The 21,105-nt window shown below is 50.9% G+C and overlaps 1 protein-coding gene across 1 annotated transcript; it reads left to right on the forward strand.

Moving 5' to 3' along the window:
* The first annotated feature begins 1,129 nt into the window (after positions 1 to 1,129).
* Positions 1,130 to 20,912, forward strand: LOC133354398 (amphiregulin-like). Its single transcript, XM_061571205.1, has 5 exons — positions 1,130 to 1,715; positions 10,386 to 10,427; positions 13,619 to 13,730; positions 16,225 to 16,383; positions 18,167 to 20,912. The coding sequence occupies exons 1-5, from the start codon at positions 1,673 to 1,675 to the stop codon at positions 18,270 to 18,272; spliced, it is 462 nt and encodes a 153-aa protein (XP_061427189.1). The 5' UTR covers positions 1,130 to 1,672; the 3' UTR covers positions 18,273 to 20,912.
* Positions 20,913 to 21,105: the final 193 nt, after the last annotated feature.

Consider the following 21,105-nt stretch of genomic DNA (forward strand, 5'->3'; position numbering starts at 1 on the left):
GTGTGAGAGTGAATGAGTGAGTAGGTGAGTGATCGAGTGAGTGGGTGTTAGAGTGATTGAGTCGGTAGGTGAGTGATCGAGCGAGTGGGTGTGAGAGTGAATGAGTGAGTAGGTGATCGAGTGAGTGGGTGTGAGACTGATTGAGTCGGTGGGTGAGTGCGTCTGAAATTAGATTTGTGGGAAGCGATGGCGCAATAGTTAGCGCACTGCGCTACGAGATCAGTGACCCGAGTTTGAATCCCACTCACGACTAATAACACCGTCGAATACTTCAACCGCTCCTGGGCCTCCCCTAGGTCGACTCAGCCTCGAATAAGTAGCTGGTGCGGTGTATAAAACATCGCCACTCGGGAGACAAAGGCGGCCGGGCTTGTTGTTGGCAACCCACCCCCTCGTGTGCCGTGCCGGCCTTCATAAGTGCTCGCTGCAAGCACTTGCCCCAACGGTCTGTCAAGGCTACACGGGGGGTCTTTGTCTTTGTCTGCAAATGCACCGTCTCTCAGGCAAGGCAATGGGATGGCTACCTCACCCGCCGTACGTCATCATCACTACTATTAGCAATGATTTCATTTGTTCTCACCCACTTTGGGTCTATCACACAGGCCTCAGCCGTCCGTCCGCTTTTATTTTTTTCACCCGAAGACGATTGCTCGTGTTGCCATCGAAACGTCGTGATTTTTTTGTTTAAATTATTATTTTTCTATCCACGTGACTTTACCGAAAGACCCAAAGAGTATGCATTCCTGCAGTCACGAAAGCTTTATTAAGTCAAGATTTTATTTGTTACCCGGACATAAATATCCCCCCCCGCCCCCCGCCACGTTCCACGGATCAAACGCCCCTTGCTTATGAATACAACTCGTTGCCGCTTCTACTTTTGGATGCGATTAATATTCCATCTATTAGTATTATTATCATCACGACGACTTCTAGAGCTGCCGTGGCGTTTATTTATTTATTTAGTCGAATCTCCGGGCTATCCCAAGCGTGCGTCACTCGACCCGAGCCGGTACGCACGCGCGCGCGCGCGCGCTCTGCAATTTGCTCGAGGGCAAAGGGCGTCTGGAGAGAGACATAAAAGCGTGAGAATCCTCGTGCTCATCATCATCACCATCAAACAGCACCACCGTCGCCACCACCACCATCAGCAGCACCAACACCATCATCATCACCACCAACACAACCACCGTCGCAACTACCACCATCAGCAGCACCAACACCATCATCATCACCACCAACACAACCACCGTCGCAACCACCACCATCATCAGCACCAACACCACCACCATCGTCATCATCATCATCATTAGCACCAACACCACCACCATCGTCGTCATCACCAACACCACCACCGTCGCCACCACCACCGTCATCAGCACCAACACCACCACCATCATCACCACCAACACCACCAACACCACCACCATCATCAGCACCACCAACACCACCACCGTCGCCACCACCACCATCATCAGCACCAACACCACCACCACCACCATCATCATTACCACCAACACCACCACCATCATCATCACCTCCAACACCACCACCATCGTCATCATCACCAACACCACCACCACCGTCGCCGCCACCACCGTCATCAGCACCGCCAACGGCATCGTCATCAACATCACCTCCGCCGTCACCACCACCACAAACATCACCACCAACCATGCGTCGACTGCACGTGGCAGGGTCTCTGCTGTTGCTGTCCGGTGAGTGGGTCGTGAGTCGGCTTGGTGTATGTATGTTGAACTTCTTTCGCACCGTACGGAGCCAACAGTGCAAATCAGAGGCGCGGGTGAACAGCTCTCGGTTGAGCGCGCGAGTGCGTATCAGGTGAACGAGCGTGAGTCGGTGAGTGAGTGGTGAGTCGGTGAGTAGGTTGTGCATCGGCTGAGTGAGTGGTGAGTCGGGTGAGTGGTGAGTCGGTGAGTGAGTGGTGAGTCGGGTGAGTGAGTGGTGAGTCGGTGAGTGAGTGGTGAGTCGGGTGAGTGAGTGGTGAGTCGGGTGAGTGAGTGGTGAGTCGGGTGAACGAGCGTGAGTCGGTGAGTGAGTGGTGAGTCGGGTGAGTGAGTGGTGAGTCGGTGAGTAGGTTGTGCATCGGCTGAGTGAGTGGTGAGTCGGGTGAGTGAGTGGTGAGTCGGGTGAGTGAGCAGGTGAGTCGAGTGAGTGAGTCGTGAGTCAGCTGAGTGAGTGGTGAATCGGGTGAATGGTGAGTCGGGTGAGTGAGTGGTGAGTCGGGTGAGTGAGTTGTGAGTCGGGTGAGTGAGCGGTGAGTCGAGTGAGTGAGTCGTGAGTCAGCTGAGTGAGTGGTGAATCGGGTGACTGGTGAGTCGGGTGAGTGAGTGGTGAGTCGGCTGAGTGAGTGGTGAGTCGGGTGAGTGAGTGATGATTCGAGTGAGTGAGTCGTGAGTCGGGTGAGTGAGTGGTGAGTCGGATGAGTGAGTGGTGAGTCGGGTGAGTGGGTTGTGAGTCGGCTGAGTGAGTGGTGAGTCGGGTGAGTGAGTGGTGAGTCGGGTGAGTGAGTGGTGAGTCGGGTGAGTGATGAGTCGGGTGAGTGGGTTGTGAGTCGGTTGAGTGAGTGGTGAGTCGGGTGAGAGAGTGGTGAGTCGGCTGAGTGAGTTGTGAATCGGGTGAGTGAGTGGTGAGTCGGGTGAGTGAGTGGTGAGTCGGGTGAGTGAGTGGTGAGTCGGGTGAGTGAGTGGTGAGTCGGGTGAGTGAGTGGTGAGTCGGCTGAGTGAGTTGTGAATCGGGTGAGTGAGCGGTGAGTCGAGTGAGTGGTGAGTCGGGTGAGTGAGTGGTGAGTCGAGTGAGTGGTGAGTCGGGTGAGTGAGTGGTGAGTCGGCTGAGTGAGTTGTGAATCGGGTGAGTGAGTGGTGAGTCGGGTGAGTGAGTGGTGAGTCGGGTGAGTGAGTGGTGAGTCGGGTGAGTGAGTGGTGAGTCGAGTGAGTCGCATGAGTGAGTGGTGAGTCGGGTGAGTGAGTGGTGAGTCGGGTGAGTGGGTTGTGAGTCGGCTGAGTGAGTGGTGAGTACGGGTGAGTGAGTGGTGAGTCGGGTGAGTGAGTGGTGAGTCGGGCGAGTGAGTGGTGAGTCGAGTGAGTGAGTTGTGAGTCGAGTGAGTGGGTTGTGAGTCGGCTGAGTGAGTGGTGAGTCGAGTGAGTGAGTGGTGAGTCGGCTGAGTGAGTGGTGAGTCGAGTGAGTGAGTGGTGAGTCGGCTGAGTGAGTGGTGAATCGGGTGAGTGAGTAGTGAATCGGGTGAGTGAGTGGTGAGTCGGGTGAGTGAGTTGTGAATCGGGTGAGTGGGTTGTGAGTCGGGTGAGTGGGTTGTGAGTCGGCTGAGTGAGTGGTGAGTCGGGTGAGTGAGTGGTGAATCGGGTGAGTGAGTAGTGAATCGGGTGAGTGAGTGGTGAGTCGGGTGAGTGAGTGGTGAGTTCAGGTTGTGTTTTGCTCTGGTTGTTGGCGTGGGCTGGGTGGGGTTGTTGGTAGAGGGAGCGGTGGCGCAGCGGTTAGCGCACTGCGCTTCAAACCCGCCGACCCGAGTTAAATTCTCGCTCACGACCAATTACAGTCGCGATTACCTGAATCCGTCACGGCCTTCCCCTTGGCAGCCTCAGCCTCAAATGAGTACCTGGATGCGGCGTGGAAACATCGCCGCTGGGGAGACAAAGGCGGGCGGGCGTGATGTTGGCAACCCAAACCGCTCGTGTACCGTGCTGCTCGCTAACAGCACTTGCCCCAAAAGTATCTTGAGGCTATACGGGAGGGAGCCTTTCTTTGTTGTTTGTCTATATATCTGTTGGTGTGTATGCGTCTCTCTGTGTGTCCGTGTGTCACTCTGTGTCTGTGTCTCAAATCTGCATGTGGATGTGTCTCCGCCTCTATCTAATGTCATTGGTACCTCTTCTTGGTTCTTTCGGTAAAGTCACGTAGAATGGAAATAATAAAATAATAAAAATAAAACACAATGAAATAATTCTCACGACGTTTCGGCCACAACGCAAGCAGCCGTCCTCAGGTGGAGAACCGGTCTGTCGAGGAGACAGAGTCTGAATGACAAGCCCCAGGCTTGGAGCGACTATTTATGGTGGGATGGAGGGGGCGAAGAGCGCCTTGACAAAATAATTTGCATATCAAGAGGAATTTAACATATTTATGGGAAATGCAGATATGCGATTAGTACTACTTGTGAAATGCGTAGGAGGTTTGTCTCTCGATAATGCAACGGAATACCGCGATGGAGTTGTACATAGGCTACAAGGAATATTGGTTGACAGTGACAGACACGTGGCCTCTCTGTCGTCTACCTGCCTACTGTTGGTGTGTATGGACACCCATCCGTCTGCCTCTCTGTCCGCTGCTCAGCCCGTCCGTCTGTACGCCTCCTGTAACAGACAGACGGATGGGCTGAGAAGCGGACAGAGAGGCAGACAAGGGACACGCAGAGAGACCGACAGACAGGCTAGGCGGGAGAGAGACAGATGGAGAGATACAATAATATTGGGTAGAGGCAGACACACACACACACGTAGATTTGAGCCTTTCGAGCTTGCAAAGCTAAGCAGGTCCCGAGCCTGGATAGGAGATACCGGTTTGAGTCTACGTGGTGGGGAGATCGACGTTGGCCTCTCTGTCTACCCGTCTCTTAATATGTCTCACCCCGTGCGTCCATCTGAACAGCTGCTCAAAAAAAGAGGCATGAAAAAAGCAAGAATAGATTTCGATTTAAAGCTTTAGTGACTGCAGGGATTCATCTTCTTGGTTCTTTCAGTAAAGTCACGTAAAAGGGAAATAATAAAATAATAAAAATAAAACATAATAAAATAATTCTCACGACGTTTCGGCCACAACGCAAGCAGCCGTCCTCAGGTGAAGAACAGGTCTGTCGGAAAGACAGCGTTGTGGCCGAAACGTCGTGAGAATTATTTTGTTATGTTTTATTTTTATTATTTTATTATTTCCCTTCTACGTGACTTTACCAAAAGAACCAATAAGAAGAATAGATTTGACCCTTTTTGGCAATAAAACAGGTGGTGTCAAGATGTATAAACACCGGTTGTAATTATTACTGGCGAAACGTCGTACTCAGATTGTAAATGTTGCGGATTTTCTCTCCAACACACCGGTGTGCTGTACTAGCAACGAAATAGCCACGTTCTGTTTACGTGACAACCCTTATTAATTGGCTGTGTGGGGTGGTGGGGGCAGGCGATCTAACCCAAACAAACCTGTGTTGTCTTTGAAACTGACTGGCCTACAACAGAGACAGCCTCCTTTAAGGCCTAGTCTCGCGAGTGTCAGATCAGAGAGAACGCCTTAAGGCGAACAGTACAAAGACAATGCACGTATCGAAGCACTTAGAGTTCAGGGGTGAGCAGCTACATCAAGGGACCTCCCCCCCTCCCCCAGTATAAAAGTATGAAATAGAGAGACAGACACACGGGTCTCGTATCGACTTCCAAAGTTGAGCAAGTACGAGCCTGGGATATAGAAGATGACGGTGGGAGGAGACGCAAACGAGAGACACACTTCTTCGCCTCGTTCTGACCCCCCCCAGGGTGCGATGGCTCCGGGGTTGTCATTGCTGGCGTTTTAGCGCCATTAGTCAGGAATCTAATAGCAACTCCGACACCATCACAACCACCAACCAACCAACCAACCGCCAACCCACGTCATGGCTATAAATACCGCCCAGAATTCTTGTCACCTGCGTCGCTAAGTAGGCGAATCGTGACCCCCGTGGGTCAATCACGTTCGCTCCGTGGCTCTCTGTCTGCCCCTGCTCTTCTCTGTGTCTGTATCTGTCTGTCTGTGTGTTTGGTTGCATGTGTCTGTCTGTGTGTGGTGTCTTTCGTCCGCCACAAACAACCCGCTACCTCCTCGCTGGTGCCGGATGGCAACGCTGTGGTGGGCAGTGCCGTGGGGGGAGGGCCTATTTAGATTGGCCATTCCCCTCATGGCGTTTGTAACCACCACAGCGGCCAAATGGGGTTCTCTGGACGGGTGCGAGGGGCTGGTAACACCTCCACCTTCAATTAATTACCACCAAACCACGACTGAAAATTTTCATTAATAAGCTTGTGCCGGAGGCCCCGGGGGAACAGGCATCTATGACGTCTCCTGGCCAAACCCCATTTGGCGGAGCCAGGTAGACTAAATCCTTACCCTCGGGGCTCCTCCAGAAACAACAAAAAACCACTACGGGTGGCCACGTGGAATGTTCGAACGCTCACTGCGGAGGAGAATCTGCCACTCCTCTGTCGGGAGCTGGACCGGTACCGCCTGGATCTCTGTGGTATTCAGGAGGTCCGGTGGAGCGGCTCTAGCTCCTGCCAACATGAGGGGTGGACAGTCCTCTACTCGGGGCAGGAGACTGCCAAACAACAGGGAGTGGCTATTCTCCTGAACAAAATAATGAAGGGGGCATGGGAGCGTGGCGGTGAGGTGTGGGAAGCTGTAAGCCCCAGGTTACTTTGGGCTCGCCTTCCCATCAACCGGAGGCGAGGAGTGGTGGTCGTGGTTACTTATGTCCCTACTGAAGACGAACATCCGTTGAGGGATGCAGGCAAGGCCAATGAGTCAGATGCCTTCTATGACCTCCTGTCACAGGTGCTGGCTAAAGTGGCCACTCGGGACAGAGTCATATTGTTGGGTGATTTCAATGCCCGAGTTGGTCATGATGCTGGCACTTGGTCTGGAGTGATTGGAAGGCATTGGCCAGATCAGCTGAATAACAACGGTAGGAGGCTGCTAGATTTTTGTGCAGCCCATGGGCTTGTAATTACCAACACGCTTTTCCGACATCGGCGCATCCACACAACATCATGGATGCATGCCGGGTCTAAGCAAGAACATCTGCTGGACTCCATAGTGACAGAACAGCGGATGCGGGCCCATGTCATTGACACCAGGACCTACCGTGGAACTGATCGTCCCTCTGACCATCGACTTTTCATCTGTAAGATGCGCCTGCCATTCTTCCACTTCGGTGGTGGGTGTACAGCCAGGACCCCATTCAAACCCATAGTGGCATGGTCTCGGCTAGCTGATGGAAATTGAAAGCAAGAATTTCATCATAGCTTGCGGCTGGGGTTGGCATCGTCCCCCACTCCTGATGTCGAGGGGAAATGGGCGAGATTTAGGACTGTGGCTCATGCACTGCAATGGCTTCTTTGGGTACACAGTCCAGACCTCCCCAGAAACCCTGGCTGACAGAGGAGGTGTTCAGGTGGCTGAGAAGAAGCGACAGGCCCACTCTCATCAGCTACAGCATCCCACGTCAGAGAATGAGAAGGCTTACTGCAGCCTTTGCTCGGAGGTTTGGAGAGCCGTGAGGTGCTGCAAGGATGGGTGGTGGTCGCGGGTTGCTGAGGAATTGGAGTCTGCCTCAATGGCCTGCGATCACAAATCGCTCTTTAACTCCATCAAAAAAGTAACCTGCAGCGCCATACCTATTACCACCATTAGGGGAAAGAACGGTGATCCAATCTTCGACCCCCAGGAACAGGTTTGCAGATTTGCTGAGCATTTATGTGAGTTACTGGGGGAGAGGAAATCCTTCAGCCTGGAAAACAATGTGGGGCAAAGTGGGGAAAAACCTGCTGAAGCTGCGGTGCCTCAAATATTGGAAGAAGTCACCCCCTGTGAGTGGCTGGCTGAAGTGCCATCTGTTGAGGAAGTACTGAAGGTGATTCGGAGTTTGAGACCAGGAAAGGCACCGGGCAGAGATGATCTCCCAAGGGAAATGCTGAGGGAGGGTGGCGTTTGTGCACAAAATTTCCTACATGACATCATAACAACAGTCCTGACCACTGGACGGGTTCCGCAGGATTGGAAGGATGCCCTGGTGGTCCCCCTCTTTAAGAAGGGGGACCGCACAGACTTAACAACTACAGGAGCATCTCACTCCTCAGTGTGTCACGGGAAAGGTTCTGGCAAGGATTATTCAACATCGCCTTGCTAGGCATGCAGAGGAGAGGCTTACAGAGCCCTAATGCGGTTTCAGGAAAGGGCGGTCCTGCACAGATGCCATATTTTCTATCCGTCTGCTACAGCAGAGGTGTAGGGAATTCCAACAAGACCTACATCTATGCTTTATTGACCTGGTCAAGGCCTATGATATCATCAGTAGGCCTGGGCTCTGGGTTGTTCTGCATGATTTCGAATTCCCTGACCCTATGCTCACGATCATTAAGGACCTTCATGATGGTGAGCGGTCCTGGGTAAAACTATCTGGCCGGGAGTCGGAGCTATTCCCTGTACACCTTGGGGTGCGACAGGGATGTCCTCTGGCTCCCACATTATTTAACATTTTTTTCGACCACGTAGTTTTTGAAGTCTTCAATAGCTGTACCGGATGAATTTCCATTGGGTACAGATATAATGGGAGGCTGATCAATGCCCGGGTGGGGTCAAGGGATAGCTCCCTATTGCTCAACCATGATAATCTGGTAATTGCTGCTCACTCAGTGGAGGAGTTGGAGGCACTGCTGTTGAACCTGGAGCTTGCCACTCAGAGGTGGGGCCTTATAATCAGCCCCACCAAGACTAAGCACCTGCTTGGGTATTTTGTACCATCGGACACTCCACCCCCACAAGTCCCAAATGGTGATGGGGCAGTTGTGGAGAGAGTGGAGAGTTTCTTATACCTGGGCAGTGTGCTCATGATCGGCTCCGGTTTGACAGCAGAGGTCTCACTCCGAATCAGTCCAGCGGCATTATCTTTTCATCGGTTGTGTAACCCTGTGTAGAAGCTACCTGGTCTGTCGCTCCGCACGAAGCTTCAGGTCTTCTCAGCCACAATCATTCCCTCCCTTCTCTACGCTTGCGACACGAGGACCCCCCTAATGGAACATCTTCACCGGTTAGAAACATTTCGGCTGGCCTGCCTACGATCCATCCTGGGTTTAACCAGGCTGGATTGTGTGAGGAGCTCACAAATCCGTGAAAGATCTGGACAAAGTTTCATCGGTGAGCTCCTCCGGCAGGCAAGGCTGCGTTGGCTGGGTCATGTAGCCCGCATGCCAAGTCACTGCATGCCTAAACACCTTTTGTTTGGCCGGATCGAGGGGGCTAAACGGGTTAAAGAAGACATGGAGTGATGTGGTACAGGAGGATGTGGAGCTGAGTGGACTTGCCGATGACTTGTACCAGTGGTGTCAAGATAGGCCTCTGTGGAGGAGGCTCGTGAAGGACGCTGCTACTGGGCAGTTGGAGGCAGTCGCCCTCCAACAAGAATGGAGGGCGGAGGAGCGACGCTCACAACAATGAGCAGAGCGCCGGGTGGCTAAAGCACATGGATATTTTCCGGGTCTTTGGTGGATCAATGTGGCCAGAGCCGTAGTGATGCATATACTGGATGTGGTGTGCCGGGTGGGGAAATATTTATTTTCTGGTCCAGACTGGACATTACCGCGATGAAAGTAAACCCTGGTTGCTACGAATACGTAATTTATTCCGATTAATTACCAGGCTTGTAATATTTGTATCGAACCGCGTATTAACGTGATTTCAAATGACGTTCTGCTGAAATGAGCATTGAGGCACTGGTGCTCAAATCCCGTTTACAGCCCTGAGCTAGGGATGGAAATTCCACATTCCTATGGGCGGGCGCGAGTCTAAAATCGGACGAACACTGTTGACTTCCCCCCAACAACGCGGCGCCTATTTTATCGACCCTGGAGAGATGATGGACTGAGTCAACCCCTCCGCCCCCCCAACTCGCTGCCTTCTGATTGCGAGCCGATCGCTCTACCTCTGAGCCACCTGGATGTCGGTGGGTTTTACAAACCTAGCCGCGTTTATATCGGGTATGTCGTGTTGGTTATGTCATGAAATCGCATAGGGTACACAATTGCGTATAGGGTCCGTCCATAGCGTGGTGCCGGGGGCCCCGGGGCAACTTTTACACGGTGGACCCTCCCATGCCACTTTGTGTACACCCGTGACTTGCCCCCCCCCCCCCCAAAACGCGGGGCCCGGGGCGTTCGCCCCGATTCGCTGTCACCCCTTGGCACGGCGCTGAATGCGTAGAGTGGGCAAAGACGGCGGAAGGTTTACAAAGGTATGAAGGCATATTTCAAACATGCTTGGAGTAAAAGTCTGTAAAGAACATACTTCAAGTTCTTCATCCAGCAGTGGATAGATATTGCCCCATTATGATGATGATGATGGTGCTTCTGCTGATGGTGATGTAAATTATGCTGCTGCTGATGATGATGATGAGCAAAGTTCTGCGGTCGACGCTAATGGGTGATGCTACTGCTGCTGATGGCAATGTCGATGATGCTGATGATGATGGTGCCTTTGCTGCTGATGATCGTGGCGTCAATTCTGCTGCTAATGATGATGATGAATTACCTCCCGTTGTCTCTCTCGTGTTGCAGTCTTACTCCAGGTGCTCCGGTTGACAGACGCAGAATTATCAGGTGAGACATTTTACAGAGTAGACCGAATTCTGTCAGAGGAATGTGGAATGTCCAACCAATGGTTCACGGCCCACTCTGGAGACGAACACCTGATTTGAATAGAGAGACGCTATGATTTTTAGTCAAACAGGACAGGTGAAATGGTAAGGTTAGACACAAGTGTTCCTTGCATAGATCCTGCAATGTGTTCGAATATGTATTCCCGCGGCCAGGAATCGAACCCAGCACGCGGGTAATTGTAGTGCAGTGCCAGAATCGATGCGCCCCCGCTCCCGCACAACAACATCCGACGTCCGTCACCACAGAGCGTGTGCCAGCCTAGGTGCACTTTGAGGCCGTGTGACGTGTCAAAGATTCCCGGACGCACAGAGACAAAGATCCCCCATATAGCCTCTTCTGGAGAAAGTTCTGTGAGTGTGCACCTATGAAGGCCGGCACGGCACACGAGGAGATGGGTGGCCACCGCCAGGTCTTTGTCTTCCCAGTGTCGATGTTAATACACCACACCCATTTAAGGCTGAATCGACCTAGGTGAGGCCCAGGAACAGTTCGGATATTCGTCCAGGATGTTCGCTGGCGATAAGCAGGGTTCGTAGCGCAGCACCGAATCAGAATCAGAAACGGTTTTAATCGCCATGTAAGTTTGCACAAACAAGGAATTCACTATGGCGGGACGGTGCATACATTGAACAAGTAGGAATCTTAACTTATATAAAAGGTATACACTCTAATTATACTAACGTTACAAAGTATAAGTAATACTAAAGGGCTAAAATCTTTAAAATTATGAATAAATAGACCTTATAAAATGCGAATGTAAAATGTTAGTTAGCCGTATTAAACAATCTTAAAATACAAAAATACAAATAAGTTTACACGTTGTAAGTATGGAACGGTGTAATTATGTAGATAAAATGTTATAGTAAGTGTAACAGTCATTTTAAGTGTAAAAGTCATTTTAAGCCCTTGGCCTTGTTGAGGAGGCCAACAGCGGATGGGAAAAAACTGTTTTTATGACGTGAGGTTTTGGTCTTGATGGACCGCAGCCTTCTGCCGGAGGGGAGTAGCTGGAACAGAGAGTATCCCCACTAACGTACACAGACGAAGATCCCCCCGTATAGCCTGTAACAGGCTGTTGGAGTCAAGCGCTGTTAGTGAGCGCCTATGAAGGCCGGTACGGCACACACGAGTTGCGGGGGTGGGTGGCCAGCGCCACGCCCGGCCGCCTTTGTCTCCCGAGTGGCAATGTTTAATTTTTTTTAGACACCGCGCCGGGTACTCATTTGAGGCTGAGACGACCTAGGGGAGGCCCAGAACGGGTCGCGCGTTCACGCACGTGCACGCGCCTTTGATCCGAGCCGCGGGGCTTCCTCGCGTGCTTGCGGTGCCGTCGCGTGCTCCTGTGTTATGAGCGCCTTTTATTAATTATTTAGTTAATATATATATTTATTTATCTTGACAAATTCACATCACACACTCGCACACACCAATCACTCGCAATAGCTCACTCGCACGCACTAACAATCGTTCATAACGCGCGCGCGCAATTACTCACGCATCACACTCACTCACTCGCACTGACAAATCTCAGTCACACTCACTCACAAATCTCGGTCTCACTCACTCACTCACAAATCTCAGTGACACTCACAAATTTTAGTCACACTCACAAATCTCAGTGACACTCACAAATTTTAGTCACACTCACAAATCTCACATTCACTCAGAAATCTCAGACACACTCACTCACAAATCTCAGTCTCACTCACTCACAAATCTCAGACACACTCACTCACAAATCTCAGTCTCACTCACTCACAAATCTCGGTCACACTCACAAATCTCAGTGACACTCACAAATTTCAGTCACACTCACAAATCTCACACTCACTCAGAAATCTCAGACACACTCACTCACAAATATCAGTCACATTCACTCAGAAATTTCAGATACATTCACTCACAAATCTCAGACACACTCACAAATCTCAGACACACTCACAAATCTCACACTCACTCACTCACAAATCTCAGTCACAAGCACGTTCGCAATGACTCACAGTCACTCATAATTACGCTCATCTCACTCGCAAATCACTCACACTCATTAACAAAGACAAAGATCCCCCTTGTAGCCTTAACAGACTGTTTGGGGCAAGTGCTGTTAGCGAACGCCTATGAAGGCCGGCACGGCAAGCGAGGGATTGGGGCGGCTCGACTCTACGCACGCTCACAGATTCTCACACTCACATTATCATACATGATCAAACTCCATTGGAACCTCATTTGCCAGTAGCAAAATATGATAATGGTTTTTTTTACACTTTTATCTGGCAACAAAACTGACACCTTATTTTTTTTACAAGGAGTCATGTTTGCAATGACCACAATACCTGCGGTCGGAATGCAAACAAAAAACAAAACTCTGATAATGTATGCACTGTCCTTGAAATTGATTGGTCCACACCCGAGACAGCTTTTCTTAGAGCCTAGTCTCACATGGTGTTGGACCAGAAGACGCCAAAAAGACAGTGCATACATTATCAGAGTTGTGTTTTTTTTGCATTCCGACCGCAGGTATTATAGGTCAATGCAAACATGACTCCTTGTAAAAAAAGGTGTCAGTTTTGTTGCCAGATAAAAGGGTAAAAAAACAATTATCATTATCATACTCCTCACTCCCGCACACTTTCTCAGACACACACTCTCAAAAAATATACCACATCCTCCTCACGCTCCCAGGCACTCTCTCTCTCGATCTCACAGTGAACTCACACGCAGGTGAATTGACGAACGCGTGATTCTTCTTCTTGGTTCTTTCGGTAAAGTCACGTAGAAGGGAAATTATAAAATAATAAAAATAAAACATAATACAATAATTCTCACGACGTTTCGGCCACAACGCAAGCAGCAGCCGAAACGTCGTGAGAATAATTTTACGATGTTTTATTTTTATTATTTTATTATTTCCCTTCTACGTGACTTTACCGAAAGAACCAGGAAGATACGCTCAGACAGTTGCAAACGTCCCAATTGGAGCTGGGATCGGCATCTTTCACTTCTCCTGCTGGTGCAGGAGAGGTGAACTGGGCGAGGTGCAGGTCTGTGGCTCATGCAAGAAGATTAATCCTTGCAGTCACGAAAGCTTTAAATCGAAATTTGATCGCGTGATTGTCGCGCGCGTGACACAGATGCCAATAGCGTGGACGGCGTTCAGCACGGCGTTGCGTGCCCGCCGGAGTTCGAGGGCTACTGCGTCAATGGGGAGTGTCGTCTCATCGCTCGCCACGAGGCAACGTGCCGGTACACGTGGCCTGCAACCGCTCAGCTCACTCATCCACCTCCCCTCCCTTCCTCCCTCTCTCACCTCCCTCCCTCCCTCCTCTCCCTCTCTCACCTCCCTCACCTCCCTCCTTCACCTCCCTTCCTCCCTCTCTCACCTCCCTCACCTCCTTCCTTCACTTCCCTCCCTCCCTCACCTCCCTCCCTCCCTCCTTTCCCTCTCTTCACCTCCCTCACCTCCCTCCTTCACCTCCCTCCCTCACCTCCCTCCCTCCCTCACCTCCTCCCTCACCTCCATCCCTCACCTCCATCCCTCACCTCCCTCCCTACCTCCCTCCCTTCCTCTCTCACTTCCCTCCGTCCTCTCCCTCACCTCCCTCCTTCTCTCACTTCCCTCCCTTACTTCCCTTCCTCCCTAATTTTTTTACGATCAGAGGAAACAAGAAGATGCTCGGTGTAGTAGGCACTTAGCTTCGTTCATCATTTCGTTTTTTTAGTGTTTTTTTCAATGCTTTGCTTTACGTGCCCCCCCCCCCTTTTAAATGAAAGATTTCACCAAAGATTTCACGCTCTGCTCTCCTCCTTCTCTCACCTCCCTCCCTCACTTCCCTCACCTCCCTCACCTCCCTCTCTTCCTCTTCCTCTCTGCCAATTACCTACCACCCGCTATCCGACCCCCCTCCCCAAATCGAATCTCCCCCAACTTAACTCGCCCCTCATCTCGCAACCCGTGGCTGTGAAACGTCCGTTGAACTTCTTTCGCGCCGTACGTAGCCAACCGTGCTCATCGGAGGTGCAGTTCTACATAAATGAGTTGTGTCAATATAGACGTTTTAGAAGTGCATAGCTCCAGTCGCTTCCATATATCGGGAGGGAAGAGCGTTCCAGACGGCCGCAGAAGCGCATGGTGGTGATGGCTGAGCCAAATGCCTCTACCGCGGATGACCGGAATTTGCGTGATGGTCAATGCCCCTCGACGAAATCAGCAGCGAGGTATCTGCGGTCGATTTGTGGCACGCGCTTTGTCGCGTGCAATGAGTAGCGACCTCGCAACGCTCTTCGTTCGGCCAGCGGAAGCCAATTCAGCAGCTGAGCGAGCCACTGGGCGGCCGATTCACCCAACCTACCCACTCACCGCCTCCTCCACATCCACTCTGTCCCACCCTGCTGCTCGTCTGCCGGTCCAACACCCTCGCCCATCTCATGCCCGGATACCCACACGGCCTATGGAATCGCTCAGTTTCAATAAAAAAAACACACAATGGTAACATCAACACACAAACAACAATGTGCGAACAGCAGCAACACGCTCACTGTGGGTGCCTTACGTGAGACCAGACTCTTGGCAGGCGGCAGCGATGCGGAGATTTCAAACAAAACAGTGGACCGACTTCGCCCTCATTAGAACTCATCAATGCAGCGTAGCCACCGAATGTTAATTTCTGAAAAGTCATCCGTGGAACCACTCAGCTCGCTCATTCGTCCGATCACCGCTCCCTCTTCGCTTGCTTCCCCTATCCCCCCACCGCCGTGTCTCCTATCTAACTCTTCTCCCGTGGCCAGATTATCTCACTCATGCGACCACTCCACTACTCATGCACTCAGCTACTCACACATTCACTCACCTAGCCACACATGCACTCAGAGGCGACGCGGTGGCGAGATGTTAACTGCCTCGCCTGGCGTGCAGGAGGTCCGTGGGTTCGATCCCGACCCTGACGCCCGCTGCTGCTATATATTTGGAGTCTGAGTGTCTCTCTCCGCGGTCGCGTGGATTTTTCTCCGGGTTCTCCACATTGAGAAACACGCGTTTAGAGGATGTGGCCGCTGTATATTTCTACATGATAAGGGGCCGTCCATAAATGACGTCACGCGATTTTGGACGATTTTTGACCCCCCCCTCCCTCGTCACACGGCGTCACAAAAAGTCAGCCCCCCGCCCTCAAATATGACGTCACAAAGCACTGCCCCCCCCCAAAAAAAAACATGCTTCAAATCGCTTTCCACTATTGTCATTGTAGTGCGTATTTAATGTGGCGCTGCACTCTGATGTCGTAGGAGAAAACATTTTTTAAAAAGTATATTTAATTAAGTAGAACGTGTTGTCTATATTTATTTAAAGTTGCGCATTTTGATGTGACGTCACATTTCTCAACCCCCCCCCCCCTCGTCACACATCGTCACAAATGTCTGACACCACTCCCTATAGGTGCGTGACGTCATTTATGGACGGCTCCTAAGCCACCTCCTTGAACTCTCATTTGTGGCTTCTGAAAAACAGCTTTGTAGCTCGGCGGGCCTTACCTGTTGAGTCCGGTCCGCTCATCCACACAACGACCCACGCCACGCACGGTGCAAAAGAAGTTCAACACTCATCCATCACCACCACCCATCAATTCATCGTCACACTCACGCACCCACTCATTCACTCACTTGTCCACTTACTGAGTCAACCACCCCTTTGCCCCTACCCCATCCCCCCCGTTCAACCCGGTGCCATCTCCTCCTTCGCCAGGTGTCACGACCACTTCAGCGGGGAGCGTTGTCTCTTCTACCTGGAATTCACATCATCCTCGGAGCGGGAGCCGGGACTCGGCTCGCTGCCGCTCGGAGTCGGCCTCGCGTCCCTCGCCCTGGCGCTCGTCGGGGCCATAGGCTGCCTCGCGTTCACGTGGTATGGGGGGGGGGGGTGACGGGGGGATAAGGGGGGGGTGACGGCGGTGGGGGGGGCTGACGGGGAGGGGTGACGGAGGTGGGGGGGGGTGACTGGGGGGAGTGGGGTGACGAGTTTGGGGTGTGGGATGTGACGAGCGGGGGTGACGGGCGGGGTGACGTGGGGAGGGGGGGTAGGGGGGACGAAGGGAGGGCGAGGGGGAGGTTTGAGAATAGGGGGGTATTGATCCATCGATCATCGATACCAGAGGAGGGCAGGGTGGTGACTACGCAGTGGTAACACGCTTGCCCCGCAGCAAGAAGGGTCCTGGGTTCCACTCTCAACTTGGGCACTTTCTACGCGTGGAGTTTGTATTCTCTCCCCCTGCTCTGTACGGGCTGAATAATTGCTTGCGAATTATTCGTTTGGGATTACACTAAAAGTAAACAAGCAATGAGACCAGCAACAAACAGCGCTCATAATAGGCCTGCTGGTCAGATCGCGTGAGTTAAAACTAAAACATCTTAAACAAATTTTATATTTTACCACTGAGCTGTGTAGCTCTTTTTCAGAAGCGACCTGGCCACAAACGGTAGCTCAACGAAGTGGATTATCACGTGGACATTTATAGCAGACAAATACTCTAAAGACGTGTTTCTAAAAGTGGAGGGAAACACCGGAGGACCCGGAGAAAAATCCACGCGACCACTGGGATATGCAAACTTCAATATGCATAATAATAGGTTTTACTCTTTCTGGCAATAACACAGTTGTGTTAAGATGTTAAAACACTAAACTGAAACCTTTTGCAAGGAATCGTGTCTGAATTAACCACATGGACTTGTGGTGAACATGCAAACAAAAAAAAACATGCTGATTGTATATGCATTGTCTTTGAAGCTGATTGGTCCACACCAGAGACAGCTTTCTTTAAAGCCTAGTCTTAAACAGTGTCAGACCAGAAGACGCCAAAATGCGAATATCACAAAGACAATGCACCATCAGGACCTCCGAAATATAATAATAGGTTTTAACTCTTTCTGGCAATAACACAGTTGTGTTAAGATGTTAAAACACCAAACTGAAATCTTTTGCAAGGAATCCTGTCTGCATTAACCACGTATACGCAAGATGTCAGGGTCGGGATCGAACTCCACGACCTCCTGTATACCAGGCGAGGTAGTTAACATCTCATAGCCACTGTGGCGCCATAGCAACAACATCAGCAGCGATATTGCTACTACTGTTGACACCTGGCAGGACCCTCCTGAGAGCGAGTCTTGAGACTCAGTGAGGCTTTTTTCGGTAAAAATAAGCGGAGCAGTAATTATTTTTCTCAATTATACGTGTTCTCCAAATACCAAGCTTACTATATATTTTTTCTGAGCAACAAGTGAAAACCGATTTCAATCGAGCATCGAGCCACTGTTTTTTACTATCCAGTATACAGCCCTCTAGAGCCAGTGGTGGAAATTCCACATTCCTATGGAGGGGCAGGTGGGGGATCTGAGTCAACCACCCAATCACGATTGTTACTCGTGTCGTCGTATATATATTAAATAATATTATATATACACACATGGTTATCCACGCGGCACAACATCAAGCCCCTTCCATCACTTCGCGTCCAGCGGCAACACGTGGGAACTCAGACGAGACGTCCTTCCACGGCCGGTTAATTTCGCGTCGCCCGAACGGTCGAGCGATCGAAGCGATAATCGACAGAGTAATAAGGATGGCTTTGGCGATGGGAGAGAGCCCGGGTTCGACGTCGGTACGACGTCTGTCCCTCCCGTATCCGCAGGTGGAAGCGAGGAGGTCGAGGTTACCGCGAGTCTCTCTCGAGGGACGGACTCACGGCGCCCGGACTCGTCTCACACGCCGTCGCACGCTCGCACGATCTCGTATAGGAGCCAACTCAAGCCACAGTCGCACGCGACTTGACTCACGGTCGCAGGCAACTCCATCCACGGTCTCGCTCAACTTCACGGTTTCGCGCGACATCACTCACGGTCGCACGCAACTCCACTCAAAGTCGCAGGCAACTCCACCCACGGTCTCGCTCAACTCCACGGATTCGCGCGACATCACCCACGTTCGCACGCAACTCCACTCAAAGTCGCAGGCAACTCTACCCAGTCTCGCGCCACTCCACCCGCTCCCACGCGAGTAACGGTTGTGCGGGTAGCGAGTGATCGTGATGTTGTGCCTCTTACACCGAGCACCTGGACTCAGTGGTGGATGTGATGGATGAGTATGAATGTGTGGCCACTCCTGCTATGATCAACAACAACATCATCATGATCATGTTGTCATTATTACCGTGAAACCATCAAGACAATCATTGGTAGAATAATGATTTTAACAACGGCATCCTCACATCGTAATCATCATCAACAACGGTGCATTTCGTTTTGTAAACAATCAGCTTCCTCTTTATCCTACTTTGCAATCATTACTACGATCACCAATTCTCTATCAGCACGTCGTCATTATCATCATCAGCATCATTAATACACTTCATTATATCGATTACATACTTTATCGGTCACCTCTCTCCATCATCATCATCAGCATATTTGATCACCATCTTCATCATCTCACTCTCATCATCCTTATTGTATTTCAATCTACGTATAAACACCATACTTATGTTTCCCCTGCCTATATACAATCATCATTATGATCTGCTGATCATCATGATTTTCTGATCATCATCATATCGTCATCGTTATTGTCAATACATTTCACTAAAAAATCGCGTCTCCTACTCCAATCCCATCATCAACTATCTTAATGATCATCATCATCATCAATGCACTGCATCTCCATCATCTCTGCCTTGAAATCTCCGTGGCGTTCAATTGCGTCCCATGCTCATTCTTCACCATCTCAAAGCCACAAATCGTCTTCCTTTCCCCGTCCACGGCCACTCTGTCGCCGCATCTGTCTCTGAGTGAGAGCCATTACCAGAAGCATTATTATTTTTGTGTCGACGTTCAACTAATCATTAAGGTGGTAGCCGCGTTGGTCGGCAGTCGTGCGCAAGCGAAAAATAACAACATCAACGAAGCTCAACACAATCCTCGATAACACCGTGTGTGGCCGTAACAGTAAAAACAAATATTAAATAATAAAATAATAAAAATAAAACATAATAAAAAAATATATTATTATATTTTTATATTATTGAATGTTTTATTTTTGACTATTTTACTATTTCCCTTCCACGTGACTTTACCGAAAGAACCAAGAAGATGAATCCCTGCAGTCACGAAAGCTTTAAATAGAAAAATATTAAATAGTCGACGTTTCGGGCGTATAGGCAACACTGAGTAATGACGAAGGCGTAAAGGATTTCCAGCCTGATTAAAAACAATTTTTATTTTATTTAAAACGTGACCAAATCACCCGGAATGCGTGCCCGATCACGACAAGTCTCGGAAGCCGAAGCAGATGAATGAGCCTGGATTGTTCTCGGATGGGCGACCAACATGAGCGACCCGGTCGCTATCGGCTGCCCGCGGGGCTCTGCTATGTGGCGGGCAGCAGAGAGGGCAGCGTAGTAAACACATCTGTGCCGTATGAGTCTTATGCTCGCACCGAGCGGTCAAGTATGACCGACACGATGATCCAGCAGTGGATTGGCAGAAGGCTCATACATGTCAATGCTTTATTTAACGTTTATCTTATGCTGTACGTGTGTTCCACGCTGCACATCTTACTGCCGTCAGGAAAGCCAACCCCGCGCAATGACAAACGGCTCTCCTCTAGCAGATGTAACAATCTGCAGGGTTACATTTGTAACCTTAATTTTGATTAACACATTCTTGCGGAGGGAGCTGGTAGGAACGTTGGGTTGCTCAGTCAATGGCCAGGGTCAACGGCGGCGTGGTGTATTCCGCAAATACGGCCGACTGTGAGGGCGGGCACAAGCCGGCGTGAGTAGGTTAAACGTTGAGTTTTATAAGGGCACCACGGGGTGACCTGTTAGCGAGCACCTATGAAGGCCGGTACGGTACACGAGGGTTGGGTGGCCAGCACCACGCCCGACCGCCTTTGTCTCCACAGTGGCGATGTTTACACATCGTACCAGGTACTCATTTGATGCTGAGACGACCTAGGGGAGGCCCATGACCGGTTCAGATAATCGTCACTGGTTGTTAGCCGTGAGCGGGAATCGAACCCGGGTCGCTGGGTTCATAGCGCAGCGCGCTAACCGCTACACTACCAATCCACATCAACCACCACCACCACCACCACCCGCACCTCCCATGAGCACGGTTGGATGAGTATGGTGCGAAAGAAGTTCAACATACATATCATCACCACTCACCACCATCAGACACCACGTCACTCACCAACACTCTACAAATCCACCACCACTACCACCACCGTGGTCACGACGACACGTGTATTATTCCCCGTTTTAAACCATGCCCGTGATCGTGGTGATGGTGGTGGTGCTCGCGAACAACACTTGCCCCAACAGTCTGGTAAGGCTATACGGGGGGACCTTTGGCTTTGGTGGTGGTGAGTGGTGAGTGGTTCCGGTGTATGATGATTTGGGTGAGTGGTGGTGGTGGTGGCGGTGGCAGTGGCCGTGTCACACGAGTTCATCAACCACTCCACTGCCCACCCACCCACCCACCCTCACCGCCACCCACCAGGGCCACACGTGGCATGAGGTAAGAAGGCTTGCGATGTGGTAACGTTTTGTAATGTGGAATCTGCATCACGCGG

Source organism: Lethenteron reissneri, chromosome 47, assembly GCF_015708825.2.
Source record: "Lethenteron reissneri isolate LAM-NWPU_2019-01 chromosome 47, ASM1570882v1, whole genome shotgun sequence".
Classification (NCBI taxonomy): Eukaryota; Metazoa; Chordata; class Hyperoartia; order Petromyzontiformes; family Petromyzontidae; genus Lethenteron; species Lethenteron reissneri.

Bases quoted from the DNA above. Each gene is read 5' to 3' on its own strand.
- LOC133354398 (XM_061571205.1), top strand. From the start codon at position 1,673: ATGCGTCGACTGCACGTGGCAGGGTCTCTGCTGTTGCTGTCCG. The intron at 10,428-13,618 runs GTGAGACATTTT...CGCGTGACACAG, and splicing joins GACAGACGCAGAATTATCAG to ATGCCAATAGCGTGGACGGC. The intron at 13,731-16,224 runs GTACACGTGGCC...CTCCTTCGCCAG, and splicing joins CGCCACGAGGCAACGTGCCG to GTGTCACGACCACTTCAGCG.